At 43.3% G+C, this 26,359-nt stretch overlaps 1 protein-coding gene across 5 annotated transcripts in view; it reads right to left on the bottom strand.

Moving 5' to 3' along the window:
* The window catches only part of babam2 (BRISC and BRCA1 A complex member 2), a 166,218-nt gene that overhangs the window by 86,330 nt on the left and 53,529 nt on the right, over positions 1-26,359 (bottom strand). For all 5 annotated transcript variants that reach the window (XM_078212245.1, XM_078212247.1, XM_078212248.1 and 2 more), the window contains exon 5: positions 7,944-8,138. In XM_078212245.1, the coding sequence (XP_078068371.1) occupies positions 7,944-8,138 (195 nt within the window). The remainder of the gene's footprint in view (positions 1-7,943; positions 8,139-26,359) is intronic.

Genomic DNA, 26,359 nt, shown 5'->3' with positions numbered 1-26,359 from the left:
GCGGAGCAGGCTCGAAGGACTGAATTTGCCTACTTCTGCTCCTAATTCCAATGTTCCTATAAGCAGTACGACAGTATAGACATATTGAAACTACACAGCAAGATGATAGAGAAGTAGAACTAAGTGTCAGAGGTGTACATGGAGAAACCGACCCCATTCTTCACGGTTATATCATCAAGGGGCAGTTTGTTAATAAACTACCACTAAAGTTTCTATTCAGAATTGATTTGTGTGGCTATTAGTAACGTTGTAGTATAATCCTGTTGCTTATTGCTCTGAACTGCTTCTGAATTTATCAATTTCCTTTTTCTATTAGGGATTGAAGGAAACATGTGGCTCAAAGGAAACACAACGGATGTGAAAAAGTACATGCCCGTTTCAGAAGACTTGCAGGGAATTTGAAACATTTACGACCAGAAACATATTTTATAATTTTCAAAGAACATTATGTTGCTGGCAACTCAACAAAGGAAGTAATCTGGCATTCGGCAAGAGTCTGAACAGAAGGAAGTAGCATGTTTTTTTTTCTGGATTTTGTTTTACTTCTCCAAGACTACAAATCTAAACAGGCTACAACAAAACTTCTCCAACACGGCATGTAAAATTTATACGTTGCCTCTAATGTGCCTCAGAAATGTCTCAAAATACTTAACTTAAAATTAATTTTAAATACAGTGACTGTTATGGACAATGCAGTATTCCCTCAGTTGCAATAGACTGTCAACTTAGATAACATGATTAAGCATAGAATAACAAAAAGCGAAGGGTTTTTTTCTGTCTCACATGTATCGTACTAAAAACATGACAAGTTTCATATTTTCCCTGGTATGCAGAAAAATTACCAAACTGTTAATGCCTTTCAGCAGTACAAGGCAATCTATACAAACCGCCTGTCTAAAACAGTGACATTAATAACTAAACAGCTAAAACATCAATAATGCATCAATCCTGCACATACGGCAAACCTACGATAACTTCTATTTTTAGGATACCCCAATAGCACTGTGATGAGATTTTTAATGTTAGAAGTGTCACGCCCTACTTGCCACAGAGCGCATAGGTGTAACATGAAGGATACAGCCTCTCCTAAAAACCAGTAATGTAGAACTGAAATGCACGGAGGTTACGCTAAATCAAACCTTATGAAATGTACGGAGGTTACGCTAAATCAAACCTTAGTTAGACCATATTTAGAGTACTCTGTGCAGTTCTGGTCATCATATCTTAAATTGAACATATAGGAACTGGACAGGGTGCAGAGGAGATTTACAAGGATGATATCAGAAATGCATGGGTCCGCACAAGGATTGATGGGGTAGAACATAGAACATAGAACAGTACAGCACAGAACAGGCCCTTCGGCCCACGATGTTGTGCCGAGCTTTATCTGAAACCAAGATCAAGCTATCCCACTCCCTATCATCCTGGTGTGCTCCATGTGCCTATCCAATAACCGCTTAAATGTTTCTAAAGTGTCTGACTCCACTATCACTGCAGGCAGTCCATTCCACACCCCAACCACTCTCTGCGTAAAGAACCTACCTCTGATATCCGTCCTGTATCTCCCACCACGAACCCTATAGTTATGCCCCCTTGTAATAGCTCCATCCACCCGAGGAAATAGTCTTTGAACGTTCACTCTATCTATCCCCTTCATCATTTTATACACCTCTATTAAGTCTCCCCTCAGCCTCCTCCGCTCCAGAGAGAACAGCCCCAGCTCCCTCAACCTTTCCTCATATGACCTACCCTCCAAACCAGGCAGCATCCTGGTAAATCTCCTCTGCACTCTTCCACATCCTTCTTATAGTGAGGTGACCAGAACTGCACACAATATTCCAAATGTGGTCTCACCAAGGTCCTGTACAGTTGCAGCATAACCCCACGGCTCTTAAACTCCAACCCCCTGTTAATAAAAGCTAACACACTATAGGCCTTCTTCACAGCTCTATCCACTTGAGTGGCAACCTTTAGAGATCTGTGGATATGGACCCCAAGATCTCTCTGTTCCTCCACAGTCTTCAGAACCCTACCTTTGACCCTGTAATCCACATTTAAATTTGTCCTACCAAAATGAATCACCTCACATTTAGAACATAGAACATAGAACATTACAGCGCAGAACAGGCCCTTTGGCCCACGATGTTGCACCGACCAGTTAAAAAAAAACTGTGACCCTCCAACCTAAACCAATTTCTTTTCGTCCATGAACCTATCTACGGATCTCTTAAACGCCCCCAAACTAGGCGCATTTACTACTGATGCTGGCAGGGCATTCCAATCCCTCACCACCCTCTGGGTAAAGAACCTACCCCTGACATCGGTTCTATAACTACCCCCCCTCAATTTAAAGCCATGCCCCCTCGTGCTGGATTTCTCCATCAGAGGAAAAAGGCTATCACTATCCACCCTATCTAAACCTCTAATCATCTTATATGTTTCAATAAGATCCCCTCTTAGCCGCCGCCTTTCCAGCGAAAACAATCCCAAATCCCTCAGCCTCTCCTCATAGGATCTCCCCTCCATACCAGGCAACATCCTGGTAAACCTCCTCTGCACCCTCTCCAAAGCCTCCACATCCTTCCTGTAATGTGGGGACCAGAACTGCACACAGTACTCCAAGTGCGGCCGCACCAGAGTTGTGTACAGTTGCAACATAACGCTACGACTCCTAAATTCAATCCCCCTACCAATAAACGCCAAGACACCATATGCCTTCTTAACAACCTTATCTACTTGATTCCCAACTTTCAGGGATCTATGCACACATACACCTAGATCCCTCTGCTCCTCCACACTATTCAAAGTCCTCCCGTTAGCCCTATACTCAACACATCTGTTATTCCTACCAAAGTGAATTACCTCACACTTCTCCGCATTAAACTCCATCCGCCACCTCTCGGCCCAACTTTGCAACCTGTCTAAGTCTTCCTGCAAACTACGACACCCTTCCTCACTGTCTACCACACCACCGACTTTGGTGTCATCAGCAAATTTGCTAATCCACCCAACTATACCCTCATCCAGATCATTAATAAATATTACAAACAGCAGTGGCCCCAAAACAGATCCCTGAGGTACACCACTTGTAACCGCACTCCATGATGAATATTTACTATCAACCACCACCCTCTGTTTCCTATCCGCTAGCCAATTCCTGATCCAATTTCCTAGATCACCCCCAATCCCATACATCTGCATTTTCTGCAGAAGCCTACCATGGTGAACCTTATCAAACGCCTTACTAAAATCCATATATACCACGTCCACTGCCTTGCCCCCATCCACCTCCTTGGTCACTTTCTCAAAAAACTCAATAAGGTTAGTAAGGCACGACCTACCTGCCACAAAACCATGCTGACTATCACCTATCAATTCATTACTCTCCAAATAACTATAAATCCTATCCCTTATAATTTTTTCCAACATCTTGCCGACAACAGAAGTGAGACTCACCGGTCTATAATTCCCGGGGAAGTCTCTGTTCCCCTTCTTAAACAATGGGACAACATTCGCTAACCTCCAATCTTCTGGTACTATACCAGAGGCCAACGACGACCTGAAGATCAGAGCCAGAGGCTCTGCAATCACTTCTCTTGCCTCCCAGAGAATCCTTGGATAAATCCCATCCGGACCAGGGGATTTATCTATTTTCAGACCCTCCAGAATATCCTGCACATCCTCCTTATCAACTGTAATACTGTCTATTTTACTCCCTTGCAACTCAGGGTTAAACTCCATTTGCCATTTTTCAGCCCAGCTTTGCATCCTATCTATGTCTCTTTGCAGCCTACAACAGCCCTCCACCTCATCCACTACTCCACCAATCTTGGTGTCATCAGCAAATTTACTGATCCACCCTTCAGCCCCCTCCTCTAAGTCATTAATAAAAATCACAAAGAGCAGAGGACCAAGCACTGATCCCTGCGGCACTCCGCTAGCAACCTGCCTCCAATCCGAAAATTTTCCATCGACCACCACCCTCTGTCTTCGGTCAGACAGCCAGTTACCTATCGAATCGGCCAACTTTCCCTCTATCCCACACCTCCTCACTTTCATCATAAGCCGACCATGGGTGGGCCTCTTTTTCTCTTAAAAAGAGGCAGGATAGAGACCAAGTAGGTTTTTTAAATTATAAATGATTTTCATCGAGTGGAGAGAGAGAGAATGCTGTCGCGCGAGGAAGTGCATAACTAAAGGCCATCTAGTTAAGAGGTCACCAAGAAATCTAATGGAGAATTCAGCAGAAAATTCTTCACCCAAAGGAAGTGGAAAGCGGTACCACAGGAAGGGGGTGAAGTGAAAAGTCTCGATGCATTAAACAGGGAGCAAGTATACATATAATATATATAAAATATATATGTACATATAAAATATATATGTATTTGAAATTTTCATCCTTCCAGTGTGATCAAGAAATGCTGGAGAGAAACAACTCTCCTTTGATCAATACATTTTCTGTTTCTTTTCAGACACTAAAGGTGAAAAGCTCATAGGCCTTTTCACACCAAAATTAAGGACATCTTCTCTGCTGCCCTGCCCATACTCGTACATAAGTGTGACACATGCTAAAATTCCTTGCATCTGGACACTGATAATGGATTTGGTATTGAAGTACCACAGAAAGCCTGGCAAAATTGTGGTACCCTTGACTATATCTGATGCACCTTACAAAATATACTTTTGAATGCCAAACTCTGTTTTAATACAATTGCCTGTAAGTTCCAGCTGTAACCCATGTTGTAAATGATAAGGTCTTAGTGTGTGCTTCTTTCTGGTGTTTGTGTTATTATTAGGTATGCCCATGTAATAGCATTTTCCTGTATCAGAAACAAAACACCCTTCAAGATCAAATACAAATGAAATAGTAATGTACAGGAATTCTCACTTATTTTGTTTCAACATTCAGTTACCTTTCGAGAGAGGAGACAGCCAGACCTGCGAGAGACACCTATACTGGGGAAACAGGCTGACTATGAAAAAGAAATCCAGGAGTGATGTGACAGGAAAACGGTAAATTAATTGTTTGGTGAGAAGCTGCAGTTAGGGATTGTCTTTAAATAGCTTAAGCTGGAAAAATGTGTCATTTATAAAGAATTTACACAAAAATAGCTGCTTGAATTAAGTTAAATCAGGTCAAAGTGAAATAAAGTGATAAAATAAACAAAGTAAGATAAAGTTAGAGTGCAGCCGGGATTTAAAAAAGTGCAAGAAAGAGCGACTCTCAGAACAGAACCGGAAGGGAAAAGGTGCACGAGAAAGAGCAAGACTGAGAGCAGTCAGGAAGGCAGGACCAATTCTGCTCCTATGTCTTGTGGTCTTATGGATAGAAAACTGGTTGGCAGACAGGAAAAGGACTTGTGTAGCACAGTGGGGCGGGAGACTCGAGCCGAGGCCATTTTGCGGGCTCCCCGCTGGACGCCACAGCCTTCGTGTGTCTCTGGCAGCCAGATTTCTGGCGCCGTCAGCTCCGTAGTGCGTAGCTGCAAAAATTATGTAGATGCGTACCTCCATCTCTTTTAAATCTTATTAGTGGGCCCGGGACTGAAATCTCCAGGCCCGCTAGCATCTCCCCCCTATCCCCACCAGGAGTGGTTCACTCCAGCAGGGTTTAGTATAGCTTCCCACTTGCGGGCAGCTGGCGGCCGGATCCCACTGGAGTGAGAGGGTCGGGCGCCGGGGGAGCCTCCGGGCACTACCCAAGAGGCAAAGTACCAGTGCCCAGGGGCACTTTGGCACTGCTCACCAGGCATCAGGCAGTGCCAAGGGGTTGGGGCCCAAAGTGGGGGGGCGGGGCCTGATGGAGAGTAGGGCCGCTGGGATATGATCGGTGGGGGTTCCCACTGCCACTCTGCATTTGGGCTGAGTGACAGAGGGAGGGAGGCCAGCGATTGGGGTTGGCCAGCGACTGAGCTGGCCAGCTATTGGGAGGCCGGCAGGGCCACTGCACATGCGCCGATCTCGGCACTGACAGATCGATGCATGCACAGTGGCCCACTCAGCACTATGCTGCCAGTCTCTCCAGCAGGAATAGGCCCTACCCCCAGGTTTTTGGACTAATTTACACTAGTGCACTCTCCAGTACACACAGTGTGGGAGATTCATTTTGAAACTCCCACTGAAAAAACCAGCGTGATTTATTCCAGTTTTCCCATGAATCCGACACTTAAAATGTTTTGGGGAGAATCGCTTCCAAAGAATAAGAATAAATGCATCTTTTTCCAAATGGCAGTCAGTGACTAGTGGGGTGCCAGAGATTAGTGCTAGGACCCTAGCTCTTCACAACATATACTAGTGATTTAGATGAGGGAACTAAATGTGATACCTCCAATTTACAGATGACACAAAGCTGGGTGCAAGGGTGAGCCGTGAGGAGGATGCAGAGATCCTTCAGTATGATTTGGACAAGTTGAGTGAGTGGGAAATGCATGTCAAATGCAGTATAATGCGGATAAATGTAAGGTTATCCACTTTGAAAGCAAAAACAGGAAAGCAGATGAATGGTTATAGATTGAGAGAGGGGAATGTGCAACAAGACCTAGGTGTTCTTGTACACCAGTCACTGAAAGCAAGTATGCAGGTGCAGCAGGCGATAAAGAAGGCAAATCAGCCAGCAAATTTAAGGAATTAAGACATAGAACACAAGTTGTGAATCTCATGAACGCGTTGTCCCATTTATGCTGCTGTTTGCTTTGAGCAAAAGCAGATCGCTTTTAGCCTCCCCGTTATTAAGAACTTGCTAGATTCACACATTATTTGCTCATTAAGCTCACCACAGAAAGTTAGGTCTTGTAATTAAGAGAACAAGTAGCAGAGTGGTTAGCACTGCTGCTTCACAGTACCAGGGACCCAAGTTCGACTGGGTCACTGTCTGTGTGGAGTTTACACATTCTCCCCGTATCTGCATGGGTTTCCTCCCACATTCTGAAAGATGTGCTGGTTAGGTGCATTGACCCAAACAGGTGCCGGACTGTGGCGATTCAGGGAATTTCACAGTAACTTAATTGCAGTGTTAATGTAAGCTTTACTTGTGATTAATAAACTTTTAACTTTAACTACCCTATGATAATAGTTAATACAACACAAATCAGAATGAGAACAATTTAAGTTGCTCAACTCATTTCTGCAAGTAATAAAGTATTGCTAGAGATTTTAAAAATATCAAATTTTAATTTATTTTTCTTATTTTCCCTTCCTGACTTTTCACTCTTAAGTCAATTTCATTCCGGCTCTTCATTTCTTTCTTTACCCGGTCCTTCTCAAATGCCTATTTCTTTCTCTATCTTTAAACCTAGAACAAGGGAGCTCAGTTTCAGGATAAGGGATTGATCATTTAGGATGAGGAGCTATTTCTTCACTCAAAGCATTGTGGATCTCTGGAATTCTCTACACCAGTGGGTTATGGATGCAGCAGCATTGAATATAGGTCTAGCTGGAATAGCCAGATACTTGGTCTCTCAGGGAATCCAAGGATATGGGGAGTGGAAAGCGGAGTTGAAGCCCAAGATCAGCCATGATCGTACTGAATGGCAGAGCAGATTCAAAGGACCTTCTCCTGCTCCTGTTCCTTATACTCTCACTGATAAAGGATATACATTGTTGGTTCCATGGTTTACGAAGGTCCCAGGTGCCCGTTTTCCTTATAACACTGGTATCAGCTTGCATTTCCAGCAAGTTATGATGAGCTGAAGGATTCAGGAAAAAGTCGAACAAATGGGCCACAGCATGACATGGCTCTGTTTCAGCAACATCCAGTCATGGATCTTTCACCATGAGGAATACAGGTTTCACATTAAAATAGTCAAAAAGAATCAGGACTCTTGAGATGGAGAAGACAAAGACATAAAGAGCTCTGGAGCAATGATATTCTTCACACCTGAAATTAAAATCGAAAAGTACTTGAATTAATCACTCTTTTAGTACCCATTGAACAACAAATTTACCCAGTTATTCTTTCTTCCTGCATAGATTTCCATGTTGTCTCCAAATTCAGGCCCCTCCTGTAGTGCTGTGTACTCAAACATAAGTCGTGAGCTTTCGTGGAGTCGATCACATTGGTATTTGTGGTACTGCTGCACCAGTTCTTTAATTACAAGCAGAAGACAGTCTGGATTCTGGGAGTTCCAGTCGTTCAGATGCTGCATATTGTGGCAAAAACAGAGACAGAAAAAATATTTGGATTAGTGTTCTGAAGCTCTCTGCAGACTTCAACACAAACGTATTTAGATTAGATTTAGACCACACCATGCTTTTCCATCCACAGGTGCTTTTACTTTACTAAATATTTTTGTTGTTGGCATGATAGATGTAGTTCACATTTGTATTCAATGGCAGAGCTGGGTTCCACTGTGCAATACAGAGACTGCGGCACAATTGTACAAACAAAAAGGCCTCATTCAGAGCTGATTTGTCAACCCAAATTTTGATTGTCATTTCCATGAAAGATTAGTTTATACTTAGGAAAACCCAATACCTGAAGCTGGCTGCACACTTCTATTGTAAAATACCACAGAGAATTGCAAACTCTTACAGCACAGAGGGAACCATTCAGCCCATCATGCTAATAACTCTTTGAAAGAAACGCGCTCTGGACATGTTCCCTTCCACATTCTTCCATCGGAAAAAAGACATTAAAGTCTGAAAACATGTGCCAACTGACTGAAGAACAGCTTCTCTGCTGCCATCAGACTTTTGAATGAACCTACCATATATTAAGTTGATCTTTCTCCACACCCTAGCTATGACTGTAACATCATAGAATCCTACAGTGCAGAAAGAGGCCATTCAGCCCATCGAGTCTGCACCAACCACAATCCCACCCAGGCCCTATCCACATATCCACCCACTAACCCCTCTAACCTATGCATCCCGGGACACTGAGGGGCAATTTAGAATGGCCAATCAACCTAGCCCATACATCTTTGGTGTGGGAGGAAACCGGAGCGCACCCGGAGGAAACCCACGCAGACACAGGGAGAATGTGCAAACTCCACACAGACAGCAACCCAAGCTGGGATTCGAACCCAGGTCCCTGGAGCTGTGAAGCAGCAGTGCTAACCACTGTGCTACCGTGCGTCCATAATCTGCACCCTCTCCTTTCCTTCTCGCCTATGTACTCTATGAATGGTATGCTTTGTCTGTATAGCGTGCAAGAAACAATACTTTTCACTGTATCCCAATACATGTGACAATAATAAATCAAATCAAATCTACACCCCCGCTCTTTCTCCATAATCTTACAAGAATTTTCCTTTTCAGGTATATATCCAATTCCCTTTGAACGCTATGATAGAATCTGCTTCCACACCACTTTTCAAACACGGATAAACAAAGTGGAATGTGCAGTGGGCAACGTTTTCAAAGGAGATATGTTTGCAGAATGATTTATGAGCATTTATTAGCAGAAAGAAATAACTCTTTCAATTCAAACCTTTCAGAGGCATTTCAACAAAAGTCATTTGAACTATCATTTGAATGTGCAGGAACTATGGTAAATCTCATCACAATCAGCAGACATGATTTTGGCCTCATTAATCAGTACCTGTGCAAAAGAAATTGCTAATATCATTACTCCTATAAAATTATACTAAAATAAAGCTTTCAGACTGTGATTAGTCATACGAATGATATTCAGTTGTTTGAAGATTAACATCACTATCTTGTTCAAGGATGTACTTACACAGATTTGGCCGAGTTAAAATTATCAGCCTATAAATACTTGGCAGAGCCCACTTTGAACTACCTGCATTAGCTCCTGCAGTGATTATGACTGTAATATACGCAATTACTCTTTCAATTCCATTCATGATTTCAGCAACAGCTGATGCAGCTTCTGCTGACCAAACTGGATGTGCCCAGTGAGCTTGCAAGTTACTAGTTCCCATATCAAGAAAGACCATTTCTCAACATTAGAGATTTCTTTCAATTAAAACCTTTAATGAAGGGCGACACGGTGGCACAGTGGTTAGCACTGCTGCCTCACAGCGCCAGGGACCTGGGTTCAATTCCAGCCTCAGGTGACTGTGTGGAGTTTGCACGTTCACCCCATGTCTGCGTGGGTTTCCTCCGGGTGCTCTGGTTTCCTTCCACACTCCAAAGATGTGCAGACTGGGTTGATTGGCTATGCTAAATTGCCCCCTAGTGTCAGGTGGATTAATAGGATAAACATGTGGGATTACAGGCCTGGGTGGGATTGCTGTCGATGCAGGTGCAATGGGCCGAATGGCCTCTGTGATGACTTCAGCCAGGCTAATGAGGTTGGCTTGCTAGAGTACGAACTACCTGATGAGTCTTCCCTTATGAAAAGAAATACCTGATGAGTCTTCCCTAAGTTAATTTGAGTTTGTTTATTTGGTTGGTATGAAAAGAGATACCTGATGAGTCTTACTGGGAGAGGCGATGGCCTAATGGTATCACTGCTAGACTATTAATCCAGAAACTCAGCCAATGTTCCGGGGACCCGGGTTTGAATCCCGCCCAGACAGATGGTGGAATTTGAATGCAGTAAAAAAAATGGAGATTGGTTTAGCTCAGTTGACTGGACAACTGGTTAGTGATGGAGAGTGATGCCAACAACGCGGGTTCAATTCCCGTACTAGCCAGGTTATTCATGAAGGCCCCACCTTCTCAATCTTGCCCCTCGCCTGAGGTGTGGTGACCCTTGGGTTAAATCACCACCAGTCAGCTCTCTCCCCCTCGAAGGGGTCATCTGGGGCTATAGCAACTTCCCAGAAAAGAAGTACCTGATGAGTCTTAATTGATGGTTAAATCAGGGAGCCTCATGCTCCCTATTTAAAGCAGGTGTGTCAGACTCCCAGCCTGCATTCAGCGGAGAGCAACTGGAGAGCTGGCTGTGTACAGATGTATGGTGTAAATAAAGTAACGTGGTGACGGGACTTCACCTCCGTGGAGTTATTACAGCCTCTTTCTGCACTGTAGAGGTTCCTTGATTCTATGAAAATTATAGCGAAGAAATATCTGCTATATCTGTGCATCGACAGAAACTGTTTACAAACATCTACCATTACTTTAAAAATCAATTCTTTTGGTTACCAAATGGCAGTGGTATTGAATTTGATCATATAGAACAATAAGGCATCTTCCAGAAATTACATGCTGGGGCTTTCCATGCAAGCTGTGGAGAGAACTGCAAGGGACAATGGGCTAGAGTTTCATCTTTGAGGTGAATACTGGGAGTCGAGAAATTTCCCATCTCTGCCCACCTCAGGATTAAGTGCCAAGAAAGTTCATTCATTTGGGTGGTGGGGGGCAGAGTTGTGCGCTGCAGTTGGGCCAGCCAACCCAGGGAAAAAGTTTACAGGTGCCGAGGTGAACTATTTGAAAGGCCCAGCTCGTTGCTGTGGGACTCCATAGAATCATAGAATCCCTACAGTGCAGAAGGAGGCCTTTCGACCTATTAAGTCTGCACTGACCACAATCCCACCCAGGCCCTATTCCCTTAACCCTACACATTTACACTGCTAATCCCCCTGACACTCGGGTCAATTTAGCATGGCCAATCAACCTAACCCGCACATCTTTGGAGTGTGGGAGGAAACCAGAGCACCCAGAGGAAACCCACGCAGATCCCATCCCATTTAAAATGAAAACAGTAAGGCCCTCTAGCTCTCACCCTTTCTCATGCCCCACATTCGTGCCACCATGGCTTGATGAGTAGGAAGGTATGTATTTAGTGCACTGAAGATGCTTCAATTTGAAGAAAATTTGAAGGCCTTTCACGATAGCTAATCGTATTTCTTTGTTCTCCACACAAGATAGGAGATTGACAAACAAGATGGAAAGTGAGATTTTTTTTAAAGTGGACAAATGAAATGATAGAAGAAATGAAAATTAAAAATATTAATAATATAAAATAATAAAAATAAATTAATAATATAAAAACTGAAATAAAATAAATGGAAATGGGGAGAAGGTGGAGGAGAGAGGTCATGCTCTGAAGTTGCTGAGCTCAACATTCGGTGCAGAAAGCTGCAAAGTGCCCAATCAGAAGATCAAGTGCTGTTCCAAGAGTATACGTTAGCTCACTTCACAGATGCTGTCAGACCTGCTGAGATTTTCCAACATTTTCTGTTTTTGTTTCAGATTCCAGCATCTTCAGTAATTTGCTTTTATTGTAGGAGATGACTCAGTTCAGGCATAAAGAAAATGAAAAAGCTCTCGGCAGTCAATCAAAATTCAGCGACTAACAGACTTGTCAAAAGCATAGCTACCTCACAGATGAGAACCGGTTAATATGTGTCCATGAAGCAAAGATACGCTCTTAACAGAATTTGAACATTCTAACACTTGTGAAATTTGTTTAGATCGTACAATGATAAAGTGGGTCTCAATGTCTACAGAAAAAACACTTCCAAACAATAATAAATTTTATTACGCATTAACTAGTTTGTTTTGAAAATTGTCATTTATAGATCCAGAGCATTATAGGGTACAAAAAACTAATTTCATTTGAATATAATCTACAAAAAGTACCAAGCTTTGCAAGACCTACACAACAACAAAAAATGTTCAGTTGGTGACAGGAAGAAGTTAAAAGAAAACCACGTAATGACTATTCGCTTCTGAAAGTAGAAAATGTTAACAGCAGAAAACGAGAGTGAAATTTTAGGATTATTTCATCACTGTGCTGAAGTAAATAAGGCTGTCCAGTGATTAGCAACTGAAGTTACTTACTGGCCCAACAAAGCATTCCGTGAGGGGGTGGGGGGAAAGATTCCCTCCCAGGTCGTACCCAGGTGGTGTCCAAAAAGATGCACAGGTGAACCTTCCCACACAAGAACAGCAACAAGGGATTTGCCTGGAAGTTTAAACTTTCCATGAGCAATTTGCATGTGCCTGGAACGATCTGATACTTTGACCTAAATCGGGGACTTTGAATAGTTTCGACTCTCCTACCCATGAAAAGTTAGAAAGATTAAAACTATTTCTAACTCCGGGGTAACTATACTGCCTGAACCTCCCCGCAACACTGCCCCCCCATCCCCCCGCAAACAACTCACCAAACCCTTGAGCATTGTCGGGCAATACAGCAGGATATAGATAGGCTGGAAAATTGGGCGGAGAGGTGGCAGATGGAGTTTAATCCGGATAAATGCGAAGTGATGCATTTTGGAAGAAATAATGTAGGGAGGAGTTATACAATAAATGGCAGAGTCATCAGGAGTATAGAAACACAGAGGGACCTAGGTGTGCAAGTCCACAAATCCTTGAAGGTGGCAACACAGGTGGAGAAGGTGGTGAAGAAGGCATATGGTATGCTTGCCTTTATAGGACGGGGTATAGAGTATAAAAGCTGGAGTCTGATGATGCAGCTGTATAGAACGCTGGTTAGGCCACATTTGGAGTACTGCGTCCAGTTCTGGTCGCCGCACTACCAGAAGGACGTGGAGGCATTGGAGAGAGTGCAGAGAAGGTTTACCAGGATGTTTCCTGGTATGGAGGGTCTTAGCTATGAGGAGAGATTGGGTAGTCTGGGGTTGTTCTCCTTGGAAAGACGGAGAATGAGGGGAGATCTAATAGAGGTGTACAAGATTATGAAGGGTATAGATAGGGTGAACAGTGGGAAGCTTTTTCCCAGGTCGGAGGTGACGATCACGAGGGGTCACGGGCTCAAGGTGAGAGGGGCGAAGTATAACTCAGACATCAGAGGGATGTTTTTTACACAGAGGGTGGTGGGGGCCTGGAATGCGCTGCCAAGTAGGGCGGTGGAGGCAGGCACGCTGACATTGTTTAAGACTTACCTGGATAGTCACATGAGCAGCCTGGGAATGGAGGGATACAAACGATTGGTCTAGTTGGACCAAGGAGCGGCACAGGCTTGGAGGGCCAAAGGGCCTGTTTCCTGTGCTGTACTGTTCTTTGTTCCCACTCCCTCCAAATAATCAAATTTGCTGAGCCCCTCTGCCGCCCCCCCATATGCCCAGACTATCCTCCCCACTACCTTTCCAACCACCTGACTACCCGCCTGACCCCCCCCACCTCCAAATACCCTCCTGTCCCCTCAACCCCACAAACTACCCACCCACATTCCGACCACTAAACCCCCTCATCACCTGACCCCCAGACCATCTGACCCGTCACCCACCTGACTCCCGTCCCCCCGACCTGCCAACACTCTCTGACCACACTCCCAACTCCTCCAACTATGCTCCGACCCTCCAACCACCATCAACCTTAGTTCAGATGGAGCAATTACCTCTGAGTCAGAGGGTTGCGGATTCACATCATGTTTCACAAATTTAAGAATATAATCTAGGTTGGCACTTTAGTACAGTCTTGAAAGAGCGCTGAGCTGTCAGAGATGACCTTTTCGAAAAGAGAAGTTAAGGCCCTATCTGCCCACTGAGGTAAATACAAAAGATCTCATAACATTATCCAAAGGAAAAGCAACATGATCAACATTTGTCCCACAAACAAAAATTGATCATCTTTTTTTATCTCGTTGCTGCTTTTACAACCTTGCTGTGCCCAAATTTGCAGCTGTATTTCTCCACAGTTATAATGGTTATTACACTTCACAGTACGTCAGTGCCTTTGGCATTGAGGTCATAAAGATAATGGAATACAACATCCATGCAGTAGAGGTACAATTCTCAGCTGTTGATTAAAATGGTAAGAAGTCTCACAACACCAGGTTAAAGTCCAACAGGTTTATTTGGTAGCAAAAGCCACTAGCTTTCGGAGCGCTGTTCCTTCGTCAGGTGGGTGGAATTTCAGTTCACAAACAGGGCATATAAAGACACAAACTCAATTTACAAAATAATGGTAGGAATGCGAGTCTTTACAGGTGATCAAGTCTTAAAGGTACAGACTTCTGACTCTCACCTCGTTTGATTTGATTTCATTTATTATTGTCACATGTATTAGCATACATTGAAAAGTATTGCTTCTGGTGTGTTATACAGACAGAGCACACCGTTCATAGAAAAGGAAACGAGAGAGCGCAGAATGTAGTGTTACAGTCATAGCTAGGGTGCAGAGAAAGATCAACTTAATGCAAGGTAAGTCCATTCAAAAGTCTGACGGCAGCAGGGAAGAAGCTGTTCTTGAGTCGGTTGGTACGCGAGCCCAGACTTTTGTATCTTTTTCCCGGCGGAAGGTGGTGGAAGGAATAATGTCCGAGGTGCGTGAGGACCTTAGTTATGCTGGCTGCTTTGCTGAGGCAGCGGGAAGTGGAGACAGAGTCAATGGATGGGAGGCTGGTTTGCGTGATGGGTTTGCGGTTGACAGGCTCTCAAGGTAACCAAACAGCAGGTAAACAAGGATCGACAGAAACAAAAACTTTTCATATGCCTGAATTTCTTGATCTTTCTCAAGTTAGATTGCATTGTAGGCACTGTATGAGCACAGGCACTGTATGAGCACTTCTTTTGGGCAATCAGACAGTTTCATGATAGTCCATTGATACTTGTTTTCTGATGACTAAACTGGAAAGACTTAATTCCAGTGTTAAGTCTATTATTAGCTCTGCTGATCTTTAGCTTGATTAAACAATGATTTGTATAACATCATGTCTCAATTTGACGATTAAATGTCATAATTACCATGAATCTAAAAATATGTGTGTAAAATTTGGCATCAGAAAAATTCTTTGTTTAATTTTACCAGTCTGTATTTCTAAATGTTTCAACAGTACAAACAGGAAAGAATGGATTTGACTGGCACATTCCCAGATTTGGCTTAATTGTCTATTGTTCCTGTATGGATTCAACTGAGCCAGGCTAAATGCACAAAAGTCTGGACTGAATTACATTTGACGAATGACAGGAATAACTGTTGTCTCTAGCAAATTGCTCACCATGGAATATATATATTGTAGTTACTGGAAGTCAGCACCAAGCACAGTATGGGGAGGCAATGGCCTATTGGTATTATCACTCGACTGTTAATCCAGAAACTCAGTATTTATTGTCCATCCCTCGTTGTTCAAGGGCAGTTGAGAGTCAACCACATCGCTGTGGCTCTGGAATCACATGTAGATCAGACCAGGTAAGGACGACAGATTTCCTTCCGTAAGGGCATTAGTGAAGCAGATAGGTTTTTCCGACAATTGACAATGATTTCATGGTCATCAGTAGATTCTTAATTCCAGATATTATTTTTACTGAATTCAAATTCCACCTCTACCATGGTAGGAATTGAATCTGTGTCCGCAGAGCATTAGCTGAGTTTCTGGATTAATAGTCTAGTGATAATACCACTAGGCTGTCGCCTACCCTTATCTTCTGGGGATTCGGGTTCGAATCCTGTCATGGCAGATGGTGGAAACAATTCCGGCCTCGCAGATTGCCTAAATCCACGACAGTATGCCTACCACCGCAACAGGTCCACAGTGGATGGCATCTCCTTGGCCCTGCACTCAACCTGGAATACCTAGATAACAAAGACACTTATGTCAGACTCCTACTTATTGATCACAGCTCAGCCTTCATCTCCAAACTCCCAGGTCTGAGGCTCGGCTCCTCCCTCTGTGACTGGATCCTGAACTTACTAACCCACAGACCGCAATCAGAAAGATAGGCAACAACACCTCCTCAATGATCATCCTCAGCACCGGTGCCCCACAAGGCTGTGTTCTCAGCCCCCTACTATACTCCTTATACACCCATGACTGTGTGGCCAAATTCCCTCCAACTCAATTTTCAAGTTTGCTGATGACACCACTGTAGTGAGTCGGATCTCAAACAATGATGAGACAGAGTACAGGAATGAGATAGAGAATCTGGTGAACTGGTGCAGCAACAATAATCTCTCCCTCAATGTGAACAAAATGAAGGAGATGGTCATGGACTTCAGGAAGCGTAGTGGAGAACGTACCCCTGTCTACATCAATGGGGATGACGTAGAAATGGTTGACAGCTTCAAGTTTCTAGATGTCCAGATCACCAACAACCTGTCTTGGTCCCTCCACGGTGACACTATAGTTAAGAAAGCCCACCAATGCCTCTACTTTCTCAGAAGTCTAATGAAATTTGGCACGCCCGCTACAATTTTTACAGATGCACCATAGAAAGCATTCTTTCAGGTTGTATCTCAGCTTGGTATGCCTCCTGCTCTGCCCAAGACTGCAAAAAACTACAAAGGGTCATAAAAGAAGCCCAGTCCATCTCAAACCAGCCTCCCACCCATTGACTCTGTCTACACTTCCCACTGCCTTGGAAAAGCAGCCAGCATAATTAAGGACCCCACGCAGCCTGGACATTCTCTCTTTCACCTTCTTCTGTCGTGAAAAAGATACAAAAGTCTGAGGACATACACCAACCGACTCAAGAACAGCTTCTTCCCCGCTGCCATCAGACTTTTGAAAGGATCTACCTCGCATTAAGTGGATCTTTATCTACACCCTAGCTATGACTGTAACACGACATTCTGCACTCTCTCGTTTCCTTCTCTATGAACGGCATGCTTAGTTTGTATAGCACGCAAGAAACAATATTTTTCACTGTATACTAATATATGTGACAATAATAAATCAAATCAAACTATCCATCTACGATTGGTTATTTTCATAATAGTTTCAAATTGACAGTTTCCTAAATGTTTCCTCACCTCATTTATTTCCAACCTTGAGTTTGGATTTCCTGCAAGTTTATTTTCAGCCAAACAACAAAAAGTAAAAGCAAAACCGTGACCAATAGGAAGCATTCATTGAAGACAAGACTTTCAATATTCTTGTAAATTACTCAAAAAAGTAAACACAATGAACTTTCTATTTATTCAAGTTATTTTTATGCAGGATACTCTGATTTTCTGGAAACAACTTAATTGTTGAGAAAAGGCATTCAATCCATTCTCTTTTGATGGTATCAAAAGCAGATCCCATGAGGTGAAAGGGCAGTGGCGTTGTATACTGTAACACTCAGCTTACTTGCACCAGCCAACGTCTGTCTTCACATGACCTCCAAAGACTGCTCAATTAATCTGCACATCTAGAGGAACAAAAGGGGCATTGTCTCTTTCGGGGAAAAACAGTCAACTCTATTCCTGGAAGATTACATCATCGTAAATTATCTGCATCTTGTCTACCACTAATTCATCCAACCAAAAAAACCAACTGAACACCATTATATAGCACCACTCAACAGATTACAGAAAGGAATTCCATTGTTTTCTTTGACTGGAAGAGAAACAATTGCTGCTGTGCTCATTGACTAATCTCAGTAATATAAAGCCTTACTGCTGTGTCGAGATTTAATTATGTTGCATCTCCCACCCACATTGTTTGGTAAAATCTGTCTGTCTTTGTAAAGTCTTACTTGTGCATTGAGATGTTTTATGAATACATTATTTCAATTATCAGGAAAGAAACAATCAAAGCTGCTGGTGCTTCCCCCCTGCCCCATTTTATCTACCAACATTGAGATACAGATCCCTATCTTATTGAGTTATTCAACAACTTTTTTAATATAGCATCTTCAACATTCATGAAATGCCCTAAGGCACTTCACCGGAGCATTACAAAACACACAACAAGCCTTTTAAGTTTATAAATTTAAGTTTATTTATTAGTGTCACAAGTAGGCTTATATTAGCACTGCAATGAAGTTACTGTGAAAATCTCCTAGTCGCTACATTCCGGCGCCTGTTTGGATACACCTGTTCGGTGAGGGAGAATTTAGCATGGCCAATGCATCTAACCAGTACAACTTTCAAACTGTGGAAGGAAACCGGAGCACTGGAGGAAACCCACACAGACACCGGGAGAATGCGCAGACTCCGCACAGTGACCCAAGCTGGGAATTGAACCGGATCCCTGGTGCTGTGAGGCACAGTGCTAACCAATGTGCTCTGGTATGAGACATCAGTCAGACGTGAGTTGGAATAGTTGAGTCTAGAGGTATCAAGGCACAAATGAAAATTTCAACAGCAGCATGAGCTGAGACAGGGGCTAAATCAAAATGTTACAGAGCTGGAAATAGCTGAAAGCTCGACAATGTCAGTAACCAAATCTTCATTTATACTCCACATGCTTAATGGAGAGATGGAATCCAAACTGCTTTAAGCAGACACTAATAAACAGGGGAACCAAGGTTAGTTGTTAATCAGAATTGATTCTGAAGTGAAATGAAATAGGATGTTATCTCCCAGAAGGATCTAAATTTGTTCCAGTGTCAAATTGGGGTCAGGTATTGGGTACAGGCTACCTCTATACTATAAATCCAGCATCGGGGCAAAAGCAAAATTACCACAGTCAACCTTGTGTGCTTTAAAGTACCCCAGATACAAATACTTTCTGTTGAATTGACTTGAATCTTTAATTTCCCAGGATGAAATGAAAGGAAAGTACAACTTTTGGGCAGCTTGAAGGATAAGTACAGGATTGAAATGCAAGTTTAGTTACATTTTATGCATTCATTGTGACGTGTTTGGCATGAAGGCCTTAATTCCTTGGATACAAAGGATTTGCCATAATATAAAAATTGCACCAGTGCATAACTAATGTCTAATAATAAATCAACTTTATCAGGGGCCCTATGGATGAAGGCAGAGGTCTTGGCCATGATGTTAAACAAGTACCGCCATGGTGAATGAGAAGGTAGCTGAAATGCCGGATGGGTGAAAAACTGATAAAGGAGGCATTAGAAAAGCTGAGCGTACTTGAAGCGAACAAGTCATCAGGACCCCCAGAGGGAATGCATCAGAGGATGCTGGGGAAAGTAAGATTGGCCATAATCTTCCAAAACCTTCAGAGAGGACTAGAGAATTGTTCAAAAAAATAGACCCAGTAACTGCAGGTGAATCAGTTTAGTCTCAAGAGGTGACAAAGTTTTCAGAAAGGATAATCCACAAATAAACTAACAGTCACTTCCATTAAGAATTCAGGAAATGAAGACAAATCTATTTAACCAACTTCATTTGAGCTTTTGATGGGGTAAGAGGGTTGATGTGGCGTATATATACTTCCAAAAGGCATTTAATACAGTACCACAAGTACAATCCAATAGAATAAAAAGGACAGTATTCTTAATACATAGCAATAACTTAAGACTTGAGTGCACAGCAAACAATTGTATAACTTACTGGTGACACAAAACTCTGAAGTATTCTGAATATTGCTAAAAGAGACACACTGTCAAAGCAGGAAGAGAGACCGGGGGGCAGATATTGCTGAAAGTGGCAGGACAGGTTGAGAAAGTGGTTAAAAAGGCATATGGGATCCTGGATTTAGCAAGAAAATTGTAATGAATCTCTTTAAGGTATTTGTTTGGCCTCAACTGGATTAGTGGGTCTAATTCTGGGCACAATACTGTGGGAAGGATGCAAAGGCTTTAAAGAGGGTGGAGAAATGATTCATGAGAATGGTTCCAGGATGAGGAACTTCAGTTACATGGATAAATTGGAGTTATTCTCTAAGAGAAGGTGGAAGGTGATTTGAAAGAGTTGTTCAAAATCATGAGAAGTCTAGACAGAGTATATAGAGAGAAATTGTTCTCATTAGTGGAAGGGTCAAGAACTATAATTCTGCAGAAGAACCAAAAGTGACATGCTGAAAAGTTAATGATGTAGCAATTGGGTAGGATCTGGAATGCATTGCCAGAGAGGGCAGTGAAGACAGATTCAATCATGGTTTTCATAAGGCAACTGGAATAAATTCCTTTATGGAAGGAAATATGCTCTCCTTACCTGGTCTAGCCTACACGTGACCAATGTACCAAAATGCCCTCTGAAATGGAGGGCAGTTCAGGATGGACAATAAATGCTGGCCCAGCCAGCAACACCCATATCCCAGAAAATGAAGGAAAAAAAGGACAAGCACTTGAGGAGAAAGATTTACAGGGTTACAGAGAAAGGCTGAGGAGATGGAACTAGCTGAATTGCTCTTGCAGAGAGCTGACATGGATACAACAGGCCAAATGGCCTCCTCTTGTGTTATAATAATCTATGATTCTAGGAAATTACGCATTGATTGCCCAGACTGCATAATGACCTATTGTTCCATTGCTTTCAGCCATTGGGTTGTTAAACATACTGTGTAAAACTCAGCAGAACTAAAAACATTTATTGCACAACGAGGTCCTGCCGCCTATTTTCTGGCTCTTTGCCAGAACAATCCAAAATAAAGGTACTATCCTGCTTTCCTCCCCGATTCCTGCACTTCAACTGTTCTCCAGAAGTATTTGAAGCATATTAATGTGGTTCTGCTATTTAAGAAGGGTTGTAGAGATAAACACAGTAAGAAGTTTAACAACACCAGGTTAAAGTCCAACAGGTTTATTTGGTAGCAAAAGCCACAATACCCCAGTCCAACGCCGGCATCTCCACATCATTGTAGAGATAAGCCAGGGAACTACAGATCGGTGAGGCTCATGTCAGTGGTAGGGAAACGACTGGAGAAAATTCTGAAGGAGAGCATCTAGCTCCACTTGGAGAGGCAAGGTTTGATCAGGGATAGTCAACATGGCTTCGTCAGAGGGAGGTCATGCCTAACAAATTTGATTGAATGTTTTGAGCATGTAACCAAGTGTGTGGATGAGGATAGTGCGGTTGATGTAGTTTACATGGATTCCAGCAAAGCCTTTGACAAGGTCCCACATGGGAGACTTATAAAGAAGGCTAATGCACATGGAATACAAGGTAATTTAGGAAAGTGGATTCAAAATTGGCTCAATTGTAGGAGACAGAGGGTGATGGCAGAAGGTTGGTTTAGTGACTGGAAGCCAGTGTCCCAACAACATTTAATTATTTTCTTCAAATAATAATTTCTACCTCCTCCTCTAACCAAAAACAAAAGTCGGCAGGAGGACTACAAGCAAGGGAGAGGTGAACAAAGAACAATACAGCACAGGAACAGGCCCTTCGGCCCTCCAAGCCTGCGCCGATCATGTGCCCACTAGATCATTCTTTTGTATCCCTCTATTCCCAGTCTGTTCATGTGGTTATCTAGAAAAGCCTTAAACGATCCCAGCGTGTCCGTCTCAATCACCTTGCTTGGCAGTGCATTCCAGGCACCCACCACCCTCTGTGTAAAATACGTCCCCCTGACTTCTGTGTTGAACCTTGCCCCTCTCACCTTGAACCCGTGACCCCTTGTGTTCGTCACCTCCGACCTGGGAAAAAGCTTCCCACTGTTCACTCTATCTATGCCCTTCATAATTTTGTACACCTCTATTAGGTCGCCCCTCATCCTCCGTCTTTCCAGGGAGAACAACCCCAGTTTACCCAATCTCTCCTCATAGCTAAGACCCTCCATACCAGGCAACATCCTGGTAAACCTTCTCTGTACTCTCTCCAAAGCCTCCACGTCCTTCTGGTAGTGTGGCGACCAGAACTGGACGCAGTATTCTAAATGTGGCCTAACCATCGTCTGCAACATCATATGCCAACTTTCATATTCTATGCCCCATCCAATAAAGGCAAGCATGCCATATGCCTTCTTGACCACCCTCTCCACCTGTGCTGCCACCTTTAAGGATCTGTGGACTTGTACACCCAGGTCCCTCTGTGTGTCTATACTCCTGATGGTTCTGCCATTTATTGCACAGCTCCCCCTTACATTAGATCTACCGAAATGCATCACTTCGCACTTAGAACATTACAGCGCAGTACAGGCCCTTCGGCCCTCGATGTTGCGCCGACCAACGAAACCAATCTAAAGCCCCTCTAATCTACACTATTCCAATATCATCCATATGTTTATCCAATAACCATTTGAATGCTCTTAATGTTGACGAGTCCACTACTGCTGCAGGCAGGGCATTCCACGCCATTACTACTCTCTGAGTAAACAACCTTTTAAAGCGCATCAAGGTAGAGAAATCGCCGGGACCTGATGAAGTGTATCCCAGGACATTGTGGGAGGCTAGGGAGGAAATTGCGGGTCCCCTAGCAAAGCTATTTGAATCATCGATAGTCACGGGTGAGGAGCCTGAAGATTGGAGAGTGGCAAATGTTGTGCCTTTGTTTAAAAAGGGCTGCAGGGCAAAGCCTGGGAACTACAGGCCAGTGAGCCTCACATCTGTGGTGGGCAAGTTGTTGGAAGGTATTTTGAGAGACAGGATCTACAGGCATTTAGAGACGCAAGTACTGATTAGGGACAGTCAGCATGGCCTCGTGGGTGGAAAATCATGTCTCACAAATTTGATTGAGTTTTTTGAAGGGGTAACCAAGAAGGTAGATGAGGGCAGTGCAGTTGATGTCGTCAACATGGACTTTGGCAAGGCCTTTGACAAGGTACCGCATGGTAGGTTGTTGCATAAGGTTGAATCTCATGGGATCCAGGGTGAGGTATCTAAATGGATACAAAATTGGCTTCTTGACAGAAGCCAGAGAATGGTTGTGGAGGGGTGTTTTTCAAACTGGGGGCCTGTGACCAGTGGTGTGCCTCAGGGATCAGTGCTGGGTCCAGTTATTTGTCATTTATATTAATGATTTGGATGAGAATATAGGAGGCATGGTTAGTAAGTTTGCAGATGACACTAAGATTGGTGGCATAGTGGACAGTGAAGAAAGTTATCTCCAATTGCAACAGGATCTTGATCAATTGGGCCAGTGGGCTGACGAATGGCAGATGGAGTTTAATTTAGACAAATGCGAAGTGATGCATTTTGGTAGATTGAACCAGGGCAGGACTTATTCAGTTAATGGTAGAGCGCTGGGGAGAGTTACAGAACAAAGAGATCTAGGGGTACGTGTTCATAGCTCCTTGAAAGTGGAGTCACAGGTGGACAGAGTGGTGAAGAAGGCATTCGGCATGCTTGGTTTCATCGGTCAGAACATTGAATACAGGAGTTGGGACGTCTTGTTGAAGTTGTACAAGACATTGGTAAGGCCACACTTGGAATACTGTGTGCAGTTCTGGTCACCTTATTATAGAAAGGATATTATTAAACTAGAAAGAGTGCAGAAAAGATTTACTAGGGTGCTGCCGGAACTTGATGGATTGAGTTATAAGGAAAGGTTGGATAGACTGGGACTTTTTTCTCTGGAGCGTAGGAGGCTGAGGGGTGACCTTATAGAGGTCTATAAAATAATGAGGGGCATAGATCAGCTAGATAGTCAATATCTTTTTCCAAAGGTAGGGGAGTCTAATACTAGAGGGCATAGGTTTAAGGTGAGAAGGGAGAGATACAAAAGTGTCCAGAGGGGCAATGTTTTCACACAGAGGGTGGTGAGTGTCTGGAGCAAGCTGCCAGAGGTAGTAGTAGAGGCAGGTACAATTTTGTCTTTTAAAAAGCATTTAGACAGTTATATGGGTACGATGGGTATAGAGGGATATGAGCCAAATGCGGGCAATTGGGATTAGTTTAGGAGTTTTTTTTAAAAAAGGACGGCATAGACAAGTTGGGCCGAAGGGCCTGTTTTCATGCTGTAAACCTCTCTGACTCTAAAAATATTTCCCAAGGTTTATCCAATCTAAGAATTCCAGAAAGATTGAAACATTTTATTTGAGAAGCAGAAATACATCAGAATATGTCATTGTCAATAAACTAAAAACCTTCATCATAAATAATTATAAACACCGATATTATAATTAGACACTGCTGTTCCTTTCCTGAATTTGCTACATAAGTTTTCCTGGCTTCACATCTCATTTTACTCAGAGATTAGTTTTTAAAATGTTGGAAACTGGATGGTCTAATGGATTAGATTCTATTCTATTACATCTTGATTTAAATCCAATCCATCGTAACACAATGGACATACCCATTAGCCTCAAGAGTATGTGCAGGATATTCTGGAGGGTCTGAAAATAGATAAATCCCCTGGTCCGGATGGGATTTATCCAAGGATTCTCTGGGAGGCAAGAGAAGTGATTGCAGAGCCTCTGGCTCTGATCTTCAGGTCGTCGTTGGCCTCTGGTATAGTACCAGAAGATTGGAGGTTAGCGAATGTTGTCCCATTGTTTAAGAAGGGGAACAGAGACTTCCCCGGGAATTATAGACCGGTGAGTCTCACTTCTGTTGTCGGCAAGATGTTGGAAAAAATTATAAGGGATAGGATTTATAGTTATTTGGAGAGTAATGAATTGATAGGTGATAGTCAGCATGGTTTTGTGGCAGGTAGGTCGTGCCTTACTAACCTTATTGAGTTTTTTGAGAAAGTGACCAAGGAGGTGGATGGGGGCAAGGCAGTGGACGTGGTATATATGGATTTTAGTAAGGCGTTTGATAAGGTTCACCATGGTAGGCTTCTGCAGAAAATGCAGATGTATGGGATTGGGGGTGATCTAGGAAATTGGATCAGGAATTGGCTAGCGGATAGGAAACAGAGGGTGGTGGTTGATAGTAAATATTCATCATGGAGTGCGGTTACAAGTGGTGTACCTCAGGGATCTGTTTTGGGGCCACTGCTGTTTGTAATATTTATTAATGATCTGGATGAGGGTATAGTTGGGTGGATTAGCAAATTTGCTGATGACACCAAAGTCGGTGGTGTGGTAGACAGTGAGGAAGGGTGTCGTAGTTTGCAGGAAGACTTAGACAGGTTGCAAAGTTGGGCCGAGAGGTGGCGGATGGAGTTTAATGCGGAGAAGTGTGAGGTAATTCACTTTGGTAGGAATAACAGATGTGTTGAGTATAGGGCTAACGGGAGGACTTTGAATAGTGTGGAGGAGCAGAGGGATCTAGGTGTATGTGTGCATAGATCCCTGAAAGTTGGGAATCAAGTAGATAAGGTTGTTAAGAAGGCATATGGTGTCTTGGCGTTTATTGGTAGGGGGATTGAATTTAGGAGTCGTAGCGTTATGTTGCAACTGTACACAACTCTGGTGCGGCCGCACTTGGAGTACTGTGTGCAGTTCTGGTCCCCACATTACAGGAAGGATGTGGAGGCTTTGGAGAGGGTGCAGAGGAGGTTTACCAGGATGTTGCCTGGTATGGAGGGGAGATCCTATGAGGAGAGGCTGAGGGATTTGGGATTGTTTTCGCTGGAAAGGCGGCGGCTAAGAGGGGATCTTATTGAAACATATAAGATGATTAGAGGTTTAGATAGGGTGGATAGTGATAGCCTTTTTCCTCTGATGGAGAAATCCAGCACGAGGGGGCATGGCTTTAAATTGAGGGGGGGTAGTTATAGAACCGATGTCAGGGGTAGGTTCTTTACCCAGAGGGTGGTGAGGGATTGGAATGCCCTGCCAGCATCAGTAGTAAATGCGCCTAGTTTGGGGGCGTTTAAGAGATCCGTAGATAGGTTCATGGACGAAAAGAAATTGGTTTAGGTTGGAGGGTCACAGTTTTTTTTTTAACTGGTCGGTGCAACATCGTGGGCCGAAGGGCCTGTTCTGCGCTGTAATGTTCTATGTTCTATGTATGAAATAGGGCTGGGCAGCCTTAATTCAGTTCTGGATATGCAGCACAAAAGAATCCTTAATTTGCATTAATTACCCATACCTCTCACTCAG

This window comes from Mustelus asterias, chromosome 5, assembly GCF_964213995.1.
Source record: "Mustelus asterias chromosome 5, sMusAst1.hap1.1, whole genome shotgun sequence".
Classification (NCBI taxonomy): domain Eukaryota; kingdom Metazoa; phylum Chordata; class Chondrichthyes; order Carcharhiniformes; family Triakidae; genus Mustelus; species Mustelus asterias.
The sequence above is the reverse complement of the archived record's forward strand: the minus strand, read 5'-3'. Positions and strand labels throughout refer to the sequence as shown.